The sequence below is a fragment of the Phaseolus vulgaris genome, chromosome 2 (assembly GCF_000499845.2).
Source record: "Phaseolus vulgaris cultivar G19833 chromosome 2, P. vulgaris v2.0, whole genome shotgun sequence".
NCBI classification, from domain to species: Eukaryota; Viridiplantae; Streptophyta; class Magnoliopsida; order Fabales; family Fabaceae; genus Phaseolus; species Phaseolus vulgaris.
In genome coordinates, this window is record NC_023758.2 from 39,045,949 (window position 1) to 39,061,626 (window position 15,678).

The 15,678-nt window shown below is 32.2% G+C and overlaps 2 protein-coding genes across 2 annotated transcripts; one reads left to right on the forward strand and one right to left on the reverse strand.

Annotated features, from left to right (window-relative positions):
• Positions 1-743: 743 nt before the first annotated feature.
• On the reverse strand, positions 744-9,174 carry LOC137811958 (receptor-like serine/threonine-protein kinase SD1-8). The gene is made up of 7 exons (XM_068613822.1): positions 7,453-9,174; positions 2,610-2,765; positions 2,333-2,523; positions 2,023-2,233; positions 1,707-1,944; positions 1,455-1,605; positions 744-1,346 (listed from the first exon to the last, which is right to left on the reverse strand). The coding sequence occupies exons 1-7, from the start codon at positions 8,723-8,725 to the stop codon at positions 1,035-1,037; spliced, it is 2,532 nt and encodes an 843-aa protein (XP_068469923.1). The 5' UTR covers positions 8,726-9,174; the 3' UTR covers positions 744-1,034.
• A 4,127-nt stretch (positions 9,175-13,301) lies between these two features.
• Positions 13,302-15,158, forward strand: LOC137809479 (glycosyl hydrolase 5 family protein-like). Its single transcript, XM_068610588.1, has 3 exons — positions 13,302-13,871; positions 14,038-14,632; positions 14,734-15,158. Exons 1-3 carry the CDS (start codon positions 13,302-13,304, stop codon positions 15,156-15,158), a joined length of 1,590 nt encoding a protein of 529 aa, XP_068466689.1.
• Positions 15,159-15,678: the final 520 nt, after the last annotated feature.

Consider the following 15,678-nt stretch of genomic DNA (forward strand, 5'->3'; position numbering starts at 1 on the left):
ACCACCTTAATTAGAGTAATAACTAATTACATATTAATTTAAAAGTTATTTATTAATAATATAAATTATTTTAAATATTAATAACTTTTTTTAAATCCTAAAATGTAAAATAATATTTAATTTAATTAATATAGTATTTTTATCTTTAAAACTAATTTCTATTTAATAATTCTGTTTTATTTTCACTCATATGCATGATATTAAAATTTATGGAGTATAAATCATCATAATCCAAATCAATTTTACTTTAGAAATTAAATCACATGATTTTTCAGGGAACTACAATTTTTTAATGCTCAAGTGGTAAAGAAGTTCCTTTCTTTTTTTAATGATTAAGTGACAAAGAACTTTCTTTCTCTTATACAAAGAAAGAACTTTATATAAGGCCCTTCATTCTTTACATCAATTGTTTGATGGAGATATAAAATGATTTGAGATAATTTAAAACGTGAGTATGAAATGAGAAAAAAAATTGAAAAAAATAAATCAACATTAATTTAAATATTGATTGTGACATGTAAAAAAGAACAAAATTAAGTATTTATGATGATTGATATAATAGGGGGAAAAAAAGAAAAAAAAATTGCATTGTATAAGAAAACAAGTCTTAAATAGCTAACATTATGTGCAAATAAAAATCACAACTATTAAAAGAAATGTACTATATATCACTCAGTCATTACCAAAAGACACAAACTCTGGTAAAAATGGAAAGTGATAGATTCATACTATCAAAGAGTATATTAAGATAAGCTTAAATCTAAGATAAATATTATATAAATGCATTGGTTTAATAATAGTGAAGATTTGGTGGTATAAAACAATTACTTTGTCTTCTTCTGTTAAGAGAGCTCAATAACTATATAGTACAATTTAACTAAGGCATCTCTAATATACACCAAAAACAAGATCATACTGTGTCTCAAAGACACTGCAATGCAACTATCATCAATGGAGGGATTCTTCTTGTTTAAACTTGAAAAAAATAATGTGATTATACTGGTGTGCTAGATAGATGAGGTCACATTCTCTTACTACCTAGCATCTAGCATTGTGACAGTGACTTGGTTCACAGTGCATGATTCTTCTTGTTTACTTGAAGAAGATTCAGTTTCCATGGGATTCGTTCCTAGACAAAACCCAGGATTTTTGGGTTGTGACATTGATGCAGTATCACTACTCAGCATCAAGACCACTGAAGACATTGTTGGCCTATCTTCTGCGCGCTCTTGCACGCATAAGAGACCCACTTGTATGCATCTTTGAACTTCTGATGCTGAGTTTAAAGTGTCAATAGACGAATCACTCAGTTCCCACGCATTTCCTTCTATCCACAACTTCCACGCCTACAGTACAAGAAAGCACCATCACTTCTTTGCTATCAAACATGACATTATATTAGAACCAACCAACAAACATACAACTAAAAGAGTAACAGCAACGGTTGCACATACATGTCCTAGAAGGTTCAATTCTTTGTTTGCCAAATAGAATCCTCTGTTTTTCTTTCCACTTACTATCTCCAGCACAAGAACCCCAAAACTAAAAACATCAGATTTTACTGAAAAGATTCCATCCATAGCATATTCAGGGGACATGTATCCACTGCATACAAAAATTTGTAAATAGTAAATAGTAAATATCACAATGTTTGTTACTCTTGGCTAATAGTAGTGTGTGTATGTGACATGATACGTAGTACTCACTATGTTCCAACAATTCTCATCGTATTTGCTTCTATCTGATCCGTTCCAAAAATTCTAGCCATACCAAAGTCTGATATCTTTGGATTCATCTCTTTGTCAAGTAGAATATTGCTTGCTTTAAGATCTCTATGTATGATCCTAAATCTGGAATCTTGGTGCAAATATAGAAGCCCTCTAGCAATGCCACATATAATGTTGAAACGCATTTGCCAGTCAAGTGAGGATTTTTTTGCCTTATCTGGATCACGGTTATTATCAATATCAAGTGTTTGAAATTTGAATACACATTAAGAATCAGAATGTTGAAATGACTCACCAAACAAAATTGCATCAAGGCTTCTATTTTCCATGTATTCATAGACCAGCATCTTCTCATCCATTTGAATGCTGCAACCAAGCAAACGAACTAGATTTCGATGTTGAAGCTTGACAATTAACTTGACCTCATTCTTGAACTCCTCAATTCCTTGGCCAGAAGTTTTTGATAATCTCTTCACAGCAATGTGCTGACCTTCCTTCAAACTGCCCTGGTATAAACACAATTATAACAGTTATGTATTCATGGATCATAATTCATAAGTGAATTCAAGGACCCGTTTGTGGCGACATCTATCAAAACTGCTTACTTTGTAAACACTACCAAAGCCTCCTTGTCCAAGTTTATTTTCTTCAGAGAAGTTATTTGTAGCCATTGTTATGGTGTTAAAATCAAACAATGGCAACTCTAGGTCGTCCATGTTACTTTCACCGGACTGTTCTCTGTCACTTGATAACACTCCCTCATTTATTAAAAAGTCCTGACTTCTTTCTGAAAAACCTGATTTTGGAACAAAAACCATAATATATCATCATACTACATAGTTGCAATGTGTACTAACATGTGGGGCAGTAACTGTGTATTACCTCTTTTTTCTGTCTTCCCTTTCAATATAGGTTGCAATTTCCTCTTCTTCCACAAGATAAAGATACCCAATGCCAATAGTATAAAACCTGCAACACCAACTACAATGCCTATATCCCTTATTGTATCACTTGTCTTGCCAGAATCACCTTCTATCCCTAAGTCATTACAGAAACAGCCTTTTTAGTTGAGATATTCACTTTACATTTGATCTAGTTGATGAAAAGTAATAGCTTTCCAACAAAGCAAATTATAACTGAACTGTAAGCAATTTAAAAGAAACAAATAAGCTCCTTAAAAAGAAGGAAAATTGATATCATTGGTTTTAACTACAAGGGAATCACATTCATCTTCCTTGCATGGAATTTCTGCAACAAAGGGATGTGACAAGAAGCTAAAGAAGGAACCAATTAATTTCAAACTGGGAATGGAGATTTAGTTTTTTCATAATATAATTTGTGAATTTGGACCTTCCCGTTTCAGGAAGATCTGCAACTTTCTGAAGACACCTACTACCACCAAAATGGATAAAAAAAATCCCATTTGGCTGCAACCAATAGAATAGAAGGTATTGTGTTGGACTCCATTTTATTGACCAAATCCCCATCCTTTGCAATCTCTTGGTCCCGCAAGAAGGCCATTCAAACATTTTTCCTCTGTCATTAATCAACCTTTTCCACATCCCTCTTAAACCCTCCTTTCTTTTTGTCAAATTTCAACAGCATCATGCTTGCTCTTGATAAGATAAGATGTCAACTTCACCACAACACTGAACATTTTATTGCGAGTACTCACATTATGGGGCCAGAATTATAACTCTATACAACACCACTGTTTAATTTAGTTTCGACAAGTGTAAGTGTGAAAAACGATTTCATTCCAAATAAATGCAAACTCGTTTTTTCTCACATCTACATCTTTGCACTGTCTTATTAAATAGTTGTATAGTTTTTTATTTCTTTATTTATCGATTATAATAATTGTATGCCTAAATTATTTTAAGAGTTAAGGTACAATAAGACAAAAAAATAATAAATATATTAATAAAATTCTAAAAATACAAGTATAAAAGAATAATTTTTTTGTCAGAAGAGACTAATGAAAAGAAAGAAAGAAAGAGAAGGGAGTATATTTATAGTATTGATGCAGAATATTTATCATGATTACTACTTTCGATAGAAGAATTTGATTATTATTTTAGTGTTTTAGTGGAAGTGTTTTTTGTATCTATGATTTGGTAGAGTTAAATTAGAGATTTTATTTAAGAAATTTGAATCTAAAACGCTATTGGTGCAACAACCCTTTCTTTTGCATCAAAGGTTGGACTAAAGCATAGAAAAAAAAAAAAAAAAAAAGAGAGGAAGAGCCACGAGGTGTGGGCTCATAGAACCTAAGAAGTAAAAAATATTTGAATCCAGAAAAGTGATTTGACAAAAAAGTAAGAAAGAAAAGCACTTAAGTGGTCCCAGAGAACTTAAAGTAGCTTATTTAATTATTGAGTTAATTTGATTAACTCACGCAACAAATCAAGGGGGCAGCATAGTGGAGTCACTTTGGGTGCCGTCATCAACCTTTATCTTCCTCTAAAAGTAGTTCATCCACGTTGGTTTGTGAGAATAAAAGAATCATTCATCATCAATTGTGAATCTCTTCTTTTTTTAGCACAAAGAAGACAAGGAAAAGCAAATCAATTCTGAATCTAATCCAAAGATAGAGTGAGAAAGACAAAACAAAATCAATCACATCTAATCTTTTATATATGTCTTTAGTGAAGGTAAAGTGATCATGTTTTCATTTTTTTTCCAAATTTAAAAATTATTATTATTTTGTCTAAATATTGCATGACTCTGGTTAAGAGTAAATGAGTTCAACAAAAAGTAAGTGACACTTGTTATATAATGTCAGCATATAACACCTATAAATTTATTAAAATTTGCAAAATAAATACTGTCTATCTATTATAAAATAAATATTAAGGAGTAAAAATATTAATTTGAATTTTTTTAGAGGTAACACAAACAAATGAATAGTCAAAACTTACTTACACATCTTCCCAGCGCAAAGATCTTATATAGTATTCTAAATATGAACTTTTTATGTAAGATATTTGGAACATTCTACATATTAACTGATGGAGATACTACTAATATAGAAAAGGAAAAATATTGCTTGATAACACCTTTTTCTCTTCCATTTATTTTACAATTGGTTTTATTAATAAAATATTATATTAGAATAATAATAATTAATATAAATAAAATATTACAATAAAATAATAATTTATAGGGTTGTGTAAGTTTAGTAAGAGAAATGATAAGATGTCAAAGTATTAACTCTGTATATTAACCAGATAAATTCATGCTGTTGTAATACTGATAAGGAAAAGTTTAAAAGTTTAGGCACTAAAAAGTAAAGCATATCTACTTAACAATTTGTTATAATAATATAATAATATTTCATCTTAAAAATAAATTAAAAATGATTTAAATATTATTTTATTGGATTTTTAAGTGAATATATTTTTATTATTTGTGGTTTGAACCTACTAGCGTGATAAGTAATTCTCGAGATGTATTATTTTCATAAAACATTCTTGCAAGTTTTGTTTCAATTGTTAAATCTTATAAAACCTACACTTTTATAATTTTTATTTGCATTTCAATTTTGTATAACTTAAAAACTAATTTAATTTTTATAATTAACTATTATTTTAATTTGATTATAATTATATGAAAAAGATAATATGGTGTATTGTCAATATTTAAATTAATTATTATAATTAAATATTATTAAACAAAACAAATAATTTTTTCGTGAATAAAAGTATATTTTTTTTATACTGATTATAAATTATGGTTTTGAACTCACAAGGCCAAACTTGGACAACTATTTTTCCTCTTAAATTAGTTATCTAAATACATGTTATTCATATTAAATAAAAATATATAGAATGTGTAAATTAGTGATAGTATCCATATTTCATTACTATTTCAACAACAGTAAGGGAAAATAGTATATATACAGAGTACTTTTAACGTGATTTTAAATTAATTTTATAAAAATTAATAATTAAACACATAAATTAATTATTTTTTATACATTTATAATAAATTTTACATGACAATATAAACTATTTAAATTCTCCATAAGTGGAAATTAAACTCAAATGTTATCACTTCCACTTTGTAATAAGTGATTTTATACAAGAATCAAGATAATTACTAAATAATTTAAGAAGCAAAACAACTTCATTAAATTATTTTATTAGTTATCGAAAAATTTAATGCGCTTATTACCGAAAAATGATGGTGTAAATTATTGTTTCAATTATAAAAAACCTTTCAGTGAACCCTTGACCAATACACCACAAAATCTTCCATCAAGAATTTGAGGTGCGTTGGCTTGCTTCATGTGGAAGCATTTGGAAAATCCTATATAGACATAATTAATTTTCTGGTCACCGATGCATCTGCCACAAATGGTATCAATAACCATTCACAGCGACACATCTTGCACCAGACAACACTGATTGCTCATAAGTTAATGATTATTTAACACAGTTTCATCTATTTCGCACCAAAAAGAGTTATTATATTATTATGATATAATATTTTATTTCAAAAAATAATAGTTGAATTCTTGTTCTTTTACTATTTTCTAACTCATGTATCTACCTCTAGCTACACACTTGTAGATGTGTTAGAGGAGGGAGGTCAGAAATATCTAAATTCTAGCTATATCTAACTACTCTTTTACACAACTGCAACTTAAAATGCATTTTGCTGTTATTCTCATGTAATCTTTTTTTTTTAATTCTTCTAATTTCTTAATCAGCTGTAATGGTTAGGGGACGTATTGTTAATACCACCATCATTAGAGTGATAATTAAAAAATAAATTTACAAGAAACAGTGAAATTGGTTAAAATTTAAACAGTGATTCCTAAGTTCTATTTGCCTACATCCATCCGAAGTGGGAAAGGTAACAAAAAATAAAAGATACTGACAGAAAACAAATACTTCATACAGCAGTGGGACCGAACCATTGAATATCACATGTAGCAGCTACAGGCTATGGACAACTAAACACTCTCTCTCATAGGTTTTGTTGTTTCATATATTTGGTCTCCCTCACATTACAATGTCTCACTGAGTTAGTTCCCATTGCAGAGAAAACACTCTCTCTCATAGATTTTATTTGAATTATTACTTTCTAAGACAAAACTCAATCTGCTAATTTTTCTTTTCTTGTTTGTTTGTAAATCTGCTAATGTTCTCATGGATAATATATTTTGATAAAATATTTCCTTGGATTAAATTAAAAATCTTTAGTAACATCTAAAACCAGTTACTACTTCTAGAATCTTATTCCTCTGTATAATATTTCACACACTCTAAGTTACTTCAAAAAAAAGTAACTCTTTCCAAAAAGTTTTCATTTTGAACATGACAGATAAGTACTGCTAAACTTAAATAGGTCTATAAAGGTAAGGTGAGCATGTCAAAGGAGTTATATTCCAGTCATTCATATTTCAATATTCTCTCTAATCATTCAACAACTAATGATGTAGAGCACCCTAAACCCTTCCGTTCCACTCATTTGGTGTACAGTTTTAAAATTCTCTTAACTGCAATATTTATTACACACCCATTTTTATTGACTTTTTTCTCAATGAGTGTAAATATGATTCTATTTCACTCAACTGTGTTTGGTTCAACCTTGTAGTGATCAACAGTTCAAATTAAAACTAAAACTAAAACTAAAAATAACAACTTTTATCAAATTCAAGCAACCAAAATGAAACAGAAAGAAAGTGTAGCAGAATCAGAATTCAGAAAAAACATACCTACATCAGAAGCCGCCAATCTGACATAAAGATCTTGCCCTCCTGAAGGGTAGCCTCTAACGTCCAAGAGCTCCCCAACCCACATCACGCACCCACTGCCTCCATTCCTAATCTCAATATTGGCATAAGCAGTGCACGAACAATTCCTCTGGCACAAATCCCCACACTCCACCAGCCCCATGCTCCTGTTCACGAACACCGACGTAGTATCTGGCAATTTCACCCTCTGCATATGCAGAAACCTGTCACTCCCACACGATAATCCCGTCTTCCTCACACACCCTTCAGACCCATCTCGCAAATTCCACGCCGGCTGGTTCCTGGGGCGGAACCCTGTGATACACTGACACACCGGTGACGCGTTGGTGTCACAGACCCCGTAGGCACCGCACTCTCGGTAGTTGTCGCATTGGTCTTTCGGAGCGTACCAGAATTTGTTCCAAACCTGGGTGCTTTGTATCCACGTGAGGCGTTGGAGTTGCCCGACTGAGTTCACAGAGAGTCTTGAGAACAAGGAGTTGTTCCCAATTGAGAATGTGTAGTATACTTGGTGCTGATCCGCGTAGAACGTGAACTTAATGGAATCGGTGACGGGTTGCATCTCGGGTACCCCGCTGAATCTGTCGCCATTCCAAGGTCCACTTCGGTAGATTATCTGGTCCTTGTTCCAGAGGAATATTTCCGGGAGGCCACGGCAATCTAGCTTGAAGGAAAAATCCCCGCTTGAAGGGTCTTGGTTTGTGACCCTCCACGAGGTTATGTGTTTCTCCATGCCCGTGTCGAAGTTCCATCCTAGTTTCATGCCGGGTAACAAGGTATCTGTCGGGTAATCAAAGCTCTGCCAGAGAAACCTTGTGGGGTCATTCTCGTTTTCTTCTCGAAGAACCAGGTTCCCGGAATCCAAGAGCTCAAGAACTGGGTTGGTTATTGGTGTGGAGTGGTTGGAGGACCACACGGGTTTGTGGGATTGGTTTACAATGAGGAGGTTTCCCTTGTCGTCAATTTTGAGAAAGCCGATGGAATTTTGAAGTGGGGTGTCACGATTTGCCACCCACACCACAGTTTTCTCTGTGTCGTGGATGGTTTTGTACCATATGGCCAAGTACCAGGTGGAATTAGTGTAGGAAAAGAAACCCAGCTCGAAAATTGCATTTGGGGAGAGGAGGGTTTGGTTGGTTTGGAGGGATTGAGATTTTGTTAAGGTGTTTGTGGAGATGGAAAGTTTGGGGAAGCATAAAAGGAAGAATGAGAAGAGAATAGTTGAACCTCCCATGTTTGGAGAGGCAGAATAAGAGTCAGGGGCTTTGTTAGTGAGTGGAGGGTAAATTTAAGTACTTGAGACAAAAGGCGGTGCTTCAACTATTCTTTCTTCTCCTGAGTTTATTAGTGAGACACTACATAACACTCCATTTTTTTCTTTTTCCTTTTCATTGACCCTTTACCAGTTTTTTCAAAACCATGCATTAGGTGGATGTATAGCTTACGTGGCATGTCATTTTTGTAAAATGACATCGCTGACGTGGCACGGCGTTTTTGTAAAAAGGAATTTGAATTTTGTTTCACAAATCCCTGAACCCTAAGTGGGTGCTGCTCAAACGCAAGGAGTGTGGGTGCGAAGCGGCTGCGGTTGCGGTGCGAAGCGGTGGCGGTTCGAAGCGGTTGCAAATCGTGCTGATCGTAGAGGTCACCGGAATCAGAATCGGTACCACTCCAAATCGCACTGAGAAAATGGGGCTGATTTTGGCTTTCTAAAACCTACTCTTTTACTATAGAACCCTAAATTTTAAATTTTGCCACCTCAACAATACTGGCCACATCATAATACTTTATTATATTTTCATCCACATCAGCAGGCGTAATCTGGCGCAACACTTAATTGGGTGTTAAATTATCGGTTCCCTATTTCAATACTCAGAGGTAGACATTCCTTCCTCCTCCTCCTCCATGTATTTATTTCCCCTCCAATTTTATAATATCAATTTTTTATTTTTTTTAATGGTATATTTTAAAAATTATTTTTTATTTTTGGATTATATAATTTAATGATTATTTTTGGTTTTTAATTACACAATCATGGAATTATTTTTGACGTAAAGATTATATAATCTAGAAAACATACAAATATCGAAGTCAAGACTCTAAAATACAAATACTTTTAAAAACATACAATTTAGATAGTATAATTTGAAATTATTTTATTAAGAAAAAATAACTTCCAAATCGTGAGATAAGAAATTTTTTTCGAATTTTACCATTCAAAAAGTTTTTTAAATTCGGATTATGTAATTCAAAAAAATAAAATAAAAATATACATAAATAAAGGAGTGCAGAAGGAAAATGTGGAGGTGGAGGAAGAAACGTTCAAGAGAGGTTATCTTCATTTGTGGTCTTTCAACTAAGGCAGTTTCTTCCTGCACCCCCACATTTTTCTCCCTGCACCCCCACAAGGTTGCGCAAAGACAAAACTGTCCCTCTATAAACTGTATATTTATTTTTTGTTGTATTTTGGATTATGAAATTCGGTAAATTTTCGAATTGGCGCTTCCGGTAAATTTTCGGATTGGTGCATCCGGTAATCTCCTGAATTGATACTTCCAGTAGAACATGAATAATAGTGTCAATTCAAAATACAAAAATGCAAAACATTCATAATTGAAAAAATCATTCCGGATCTGTCAATCCGTAATTCAAAATATGCATTCTGGATTCAGAAATCCATAATTAAAAATATCATTCCAGATCCACCAATCCATAATAGAAATTAGGTTTTCAGATTCAGCAATCCGAAATCAATAATTTATGCAAACTTCAGGAATGCACCATGATTCACTTCCGGATTGATGAATCCGTAGCACACTCCCAAATCTCGAAATTTTGGGGGTCAGTTTCGGAATTTACAAAATTGTGGGGGTGCAGGAAGAAAAATATAGGGGTGCAGGAAGAAACTGCCTTCAACTAATTTGTGTTTCATATTCATAAGCCCACCTCTAGCGCATGAACCCATTTTCTAATGGGGAATTGTTAACTGCACCTCTTTTTTCTTTTTCTAGCATTAATACCCCATGCTTTGTAGTTAATGGGGGAATTATTCTAATCTTTAAAGAACAGATGAACAAGTTATCCCAACCAAACTTAAGTATAACTATAACATTCAAAAGTTCTCTAAATCTGATTTTCACATCAACATAATTGCATGTATAAATTAATTTCATCGCCATATTAATTTTAATTAGAGGGCTATATCAACCCTATGCACATTCCCAAAATCTTCCACCAATATACTTTTCCTATAAAATGTTGTATAAACAATTTTAGTAATATATTTTCATTTTCAAACATTTTAATCATCCACCTATATATTTTTCTTATAAAAAAAATATTATAAACAATTCTAATAATATATTCCCACTTCAAACATTTCAATTTGTCCATCCATAGGTATTCAACGTAAGAATATTTAGAATATCTTATACCCTTCCTCAATATCTTAATCAAAACAATAAGAGTTTTGATTAATTACTCTTACCTAAAAAATTGTATTGTTTTAACTTAATTTCAAGTTACACACAAACAATAAGAGTTTTGACTAATTATCTTATTTCATTCGCAGAGAGAAAATAATTATAATATTCTACATGTTTTGAAGTTACACCTTTGTTATGAAGTTTCTCATTATATAACCTTTTATTTACACAAGAGTCTTTCCTTAGCTTCACCTTTTTCTATGAATTCAAAAGTAACAATTAATAATACTTACAATACTTAGTTTTATGAAGAGATTAGCACATAATAATTAGGAGAGACTTTATATACTTATGTTTGTATAAATATTCTTATACTTATAGGTGATTTATCATCGGATAGCTTGTTGATCTACATAGAAAGAAGTCTCAAACTCTATTCAACTCCCTTTCTAACTAATCATAGAGTGTTTCATATGATTTCGTTTTGATACTAAAGTGATGTAACACATAAGTTCTCAATAAATTTTTCATAAATTAATTTGTAAACAAAGAAAATTATATTTTACACCACCAAAAGGTGGTAAATTGGTGTTTTAAAACCTTTTGAAGAGATTAATAGACTTTGAATCTAGAAAGATTATTAGATTATTTTGTTTATTGTTAAATATAAAAACCCATTAAGAAAAATGTAATTAACTATTTAAATGATATGATTAATCACAAACACGTGTTTTAAAATAAATCCAAACAATAGATTATTAACAAAGATGATTGATTAACTCATTTATATTAGTCCATTACACTAAAAATAAACTAGTTTTTTTCTTAAAGCTTTTTAAAAATATTTTCAAAAATATGGTTAATCCAAAAAATGACAATGAGGAACATAATACACAATTTAATAAATACTTATTTACATACATAAATCACATTCAATCACTCATGAAAGTATTAACGTACAATATTACAATAAATTTGATTTATTATCAAAACAAAAAATTTAAACACAACAGTCTTCAATCTTGTGTGTCCCTTAATAACTTGATCAATAATCTCCCTCTTTTCATAATGACTAAGACTTACATGGATTTTCAAGTAATGGTATGAATTTTGCAACAATAATACAAACTTTTATCCTCCTCTAAGCATTATAAAAAAAGACTTATAGAAAAGACAATATGTATGTAGAAAAAATATATTTCTTCATTGATTATCATATAATATATTCACTAACAAAAAAACAACTTTAATTAGAAAAAAAAAAACATCAAAAATCAAAACAACAAAAGACACCAAACATGGTATGATGAAAAAACATAAGGATTATTTCATTACACTAGAGGATTTAGATCTCTTCCAATATAATTTTTGCATAAACACTTTTGAAAGCTAAAAATCGATTCATCAATATTGTCCATGGACATACCATACTCTTCTTATCTTTCAAACTTTTAGTTGTACATTCTGTCAAGTTTGTTCAACATAGTCATCTCAAAAAGAGTTAGGGATTTTTCAAGTCTCTCAAGAGATTGTTCAAGTTCTACCAGTGCTACTCCTCGAGATCATATTTGAAAAATAATTAGTTACTATATTGATATTATTTTAGAGACTAAAAAATTCTTGGTATCTAAAGTGGTTTCTATTATGAATAAAAAATTATAAAATGATTTCTAAATTAGCTACCAAAGTTAGGCTTAAAGTCCACTCAACCTCATAAAATCAACTTATAAAGTGAGGTTTGCACCCACTTATATACAATGAAATGATCTAATCTCTAGTCGACGTGGGATCTCCAACAAAATGGGACATAAAATTTAATTACACATTTACTTTATATGTCTTAAAATAATATTTATTATATATTTATATTTTAAATTAATGATATAATAATAATATTAATGGTTTAAAATTAATAATTTTATTAAATAAAAGAAAAATAAAATGTAATTTAAATTTAACAATAATAATAGACTATTATTGTAACATATTAATTGTATTATAGGTTTTTTAGTTTGAATTGGATAATGGTTCTATATTACGTCAACTAACACTCTTATCCAAAAGCAGTGATTAAAGTGAAGTATGACTTTGACATCACTTATGTTTCTTGGGTGTTTGTTATTGTTTAAGTGAAATAGAAACTAATGTTAGTTACACTGTTTAGTTAATATATAAAATATAAAAAAAATATTAATATCAGGTTATATACGAATTTTAGAAAGAAAATGTATAGATTTAATTTATTCAGTTATAATTTAAAAGTTTGTTAGATGATTCAGTTATGTATATTAATAAGAATAAGTTAATATTAAAAATATAATCCAAGATTAGGAGTACATATACAAAGACATGCAAAGATGAGAAGTGACAGTTGAAGAAAAAACGATGGTGAAATCCTCTCTTGTCTTAGTGTGCTTCTTGGCCATATTCACATCATGCTGCAACTCTATGCCTCTCTCAGTTCAGAAGAGATGGATCATCGACGACGCAACGGGAGAACGAGTGAAGCTGCACTGTACACATTGGGTGGTTCATGCCCAGCCAATGCTTGCTGAGGGTCTTGACAAATCACCCTTGAATGTCATTGCAGCTAACGTCGCAAAAGCGGGATTCAACTGTGTTCGTTTGTCTTATGCTACGTACATGTTCACTCGCCATGCCAATAACACCGTTCGCGACACCTTCCACTCTTATGACGTTCCAGAGATGGTGACAGCGATTCAGAAACACAACCCTTCGGTGTTGAACATGACCCATCTTCAGGCCTATGAGGCTGTGGTTGATGCTCTAGGGGCACATGGGGTCATGGTGCTCATTGATAACCATCTCAGTTTGCCAGACTGGTGCTGTGCCAATGACGATCAGAATGGATTCTTCGGAGATAGGCACTTCAACACTTCTGAATGGATTCAAGGGTTAGCCATTGTAGCTCACCACTTCAAGGGAAAACCCAATGTAAGTAATCTGCATTCTGGCATTGAAAAACAAATTTTTGTTGTGTTCTTCTTGTCAATAATCAAAAGGGGTGGGTGTAAAATTGAATTGGTATCAGTATCAACCAAACCTTTTTATTCTTGGTCTTGTGAAGTGTTTTACAATTGGTGTTGCACGTGGTATGTAGGTGTTCGCCATGGACTTGCGAAACGAGCTAAGGGGTTCACGTCAAAACTGGAATGTTTGGTACAAGTACGTGAGCGAAGGAGCAAAGACGATTCACGAAATTAACCCGGATTTACTAATCATCATTTCAGGGTTAAGCTTTGACAACGACCTTAGCTACTTGAAGACAAGGCCTCTTCATTTGAACATCCCTAACAAAATTGTGTATGAGTCGCATATATACTCCTTCTCAGGAGACACAGGAAGGTGGCACGTGCAACCAGCGAATTGGGTGTGCAACGCCACCATTCAGACGTTCAACCGGCAATCAGGTTTTCTTCTTAGTGGTAAGAATCCAGCACCTTTGTTTGTGAGTGAATTTGGATACAACATGGATGGTGGGAATTTCGCTGACGACAGCTACTGGCCATGCGTTGTGGCACATTTTACCTCCGTCGACTTGGAATGGAGCTTGTGGGCTTTCCAGGGAAGCTATTACCTTAGACAGGGAAATGTTGGACCTGGAGAATCATATGGGGTAATGGACTTCGAATGGGAAAATTATAGAGACCCAAATTTCACTCAAAAGTTTCAGCTTCTACAAAGGATCATTCAAGGTATGTAGATTTCATATTTGCACAAAAAAAAGGTGTGATACATCTTTGTGAGTGCGTTGTACATTGTGTGTCTAAAGTGTAGTGATTTACTTGTTGTGCAGATCCAAATTCAAAGGCCTCAAAGTCTCATATAATCTTCCATCCATCGACTGGCTACTGTGCACATGTGAATGATAAGGAGCTTGTAATGGGTGATTGTAAGAGTAACAGCCTATGGAGTTTCGAAGGAGATGGCTCTCCAATTAGGTTGATGAACTCTGCTATGTGTCTAAAGGCAGTTGGTGAAGGGCTTCCTCCAACTCTCTCAGAAGATTGTTTGTCTGCACAAAGTTCTTGGAAAGCTGTTTCAATGAGTGGTCTTCACTTGGCCAGTTTTGATAAGAATGGAGACCTTTTGTGTCTGGAAAAGGATTCCAATTCTACCAAGTTAGTGACCAGAAAATGCATCTGTATAGAAAATGATGACTCTTCATGTTTGGACAGTCCCCTAAACCAATGGTTCCGACTTGTTCCTACTAATGTTTAGATGAAAATTAGGGATTGAAACAAGTGTAACAAGAAAGAAACTAAGTGTAACAAGTAAAGAAATCATAAAGAAACAGATTGACACAAGGTAATTGAAAAATTACTTATATTGGATTTCTCATAGAATAAAGTAATTTTCTATTTCTATTATAAATGGAATATGAGAATCATAAATGATATATGCATATGAATTTACTACACACACCATGGATTACAATACCCTAATTTTAAAATTTAAACGAATTAAAATGTAAGATTAACTTAAATTAAAAATAAAAACAAAAATGTAAAGAAGTATCAGTTAAAACCCCTAATTAGAATTAAGGAAAATGAAATCGTTGAACCTTTATACTAACGTGAAGAACCCAATTTTATTGGGCAGGTATTAAAGAGCCTACCCTGAAAAGGAAGTTTCACCCGAATCCTCTTTGTTGTTATCATTTTTTATCTTTAAATACGAATAATTAAGATGCAACCAATGAATTCTCCAGAGAGTTATGATATCTCGCCCCAATCTATCT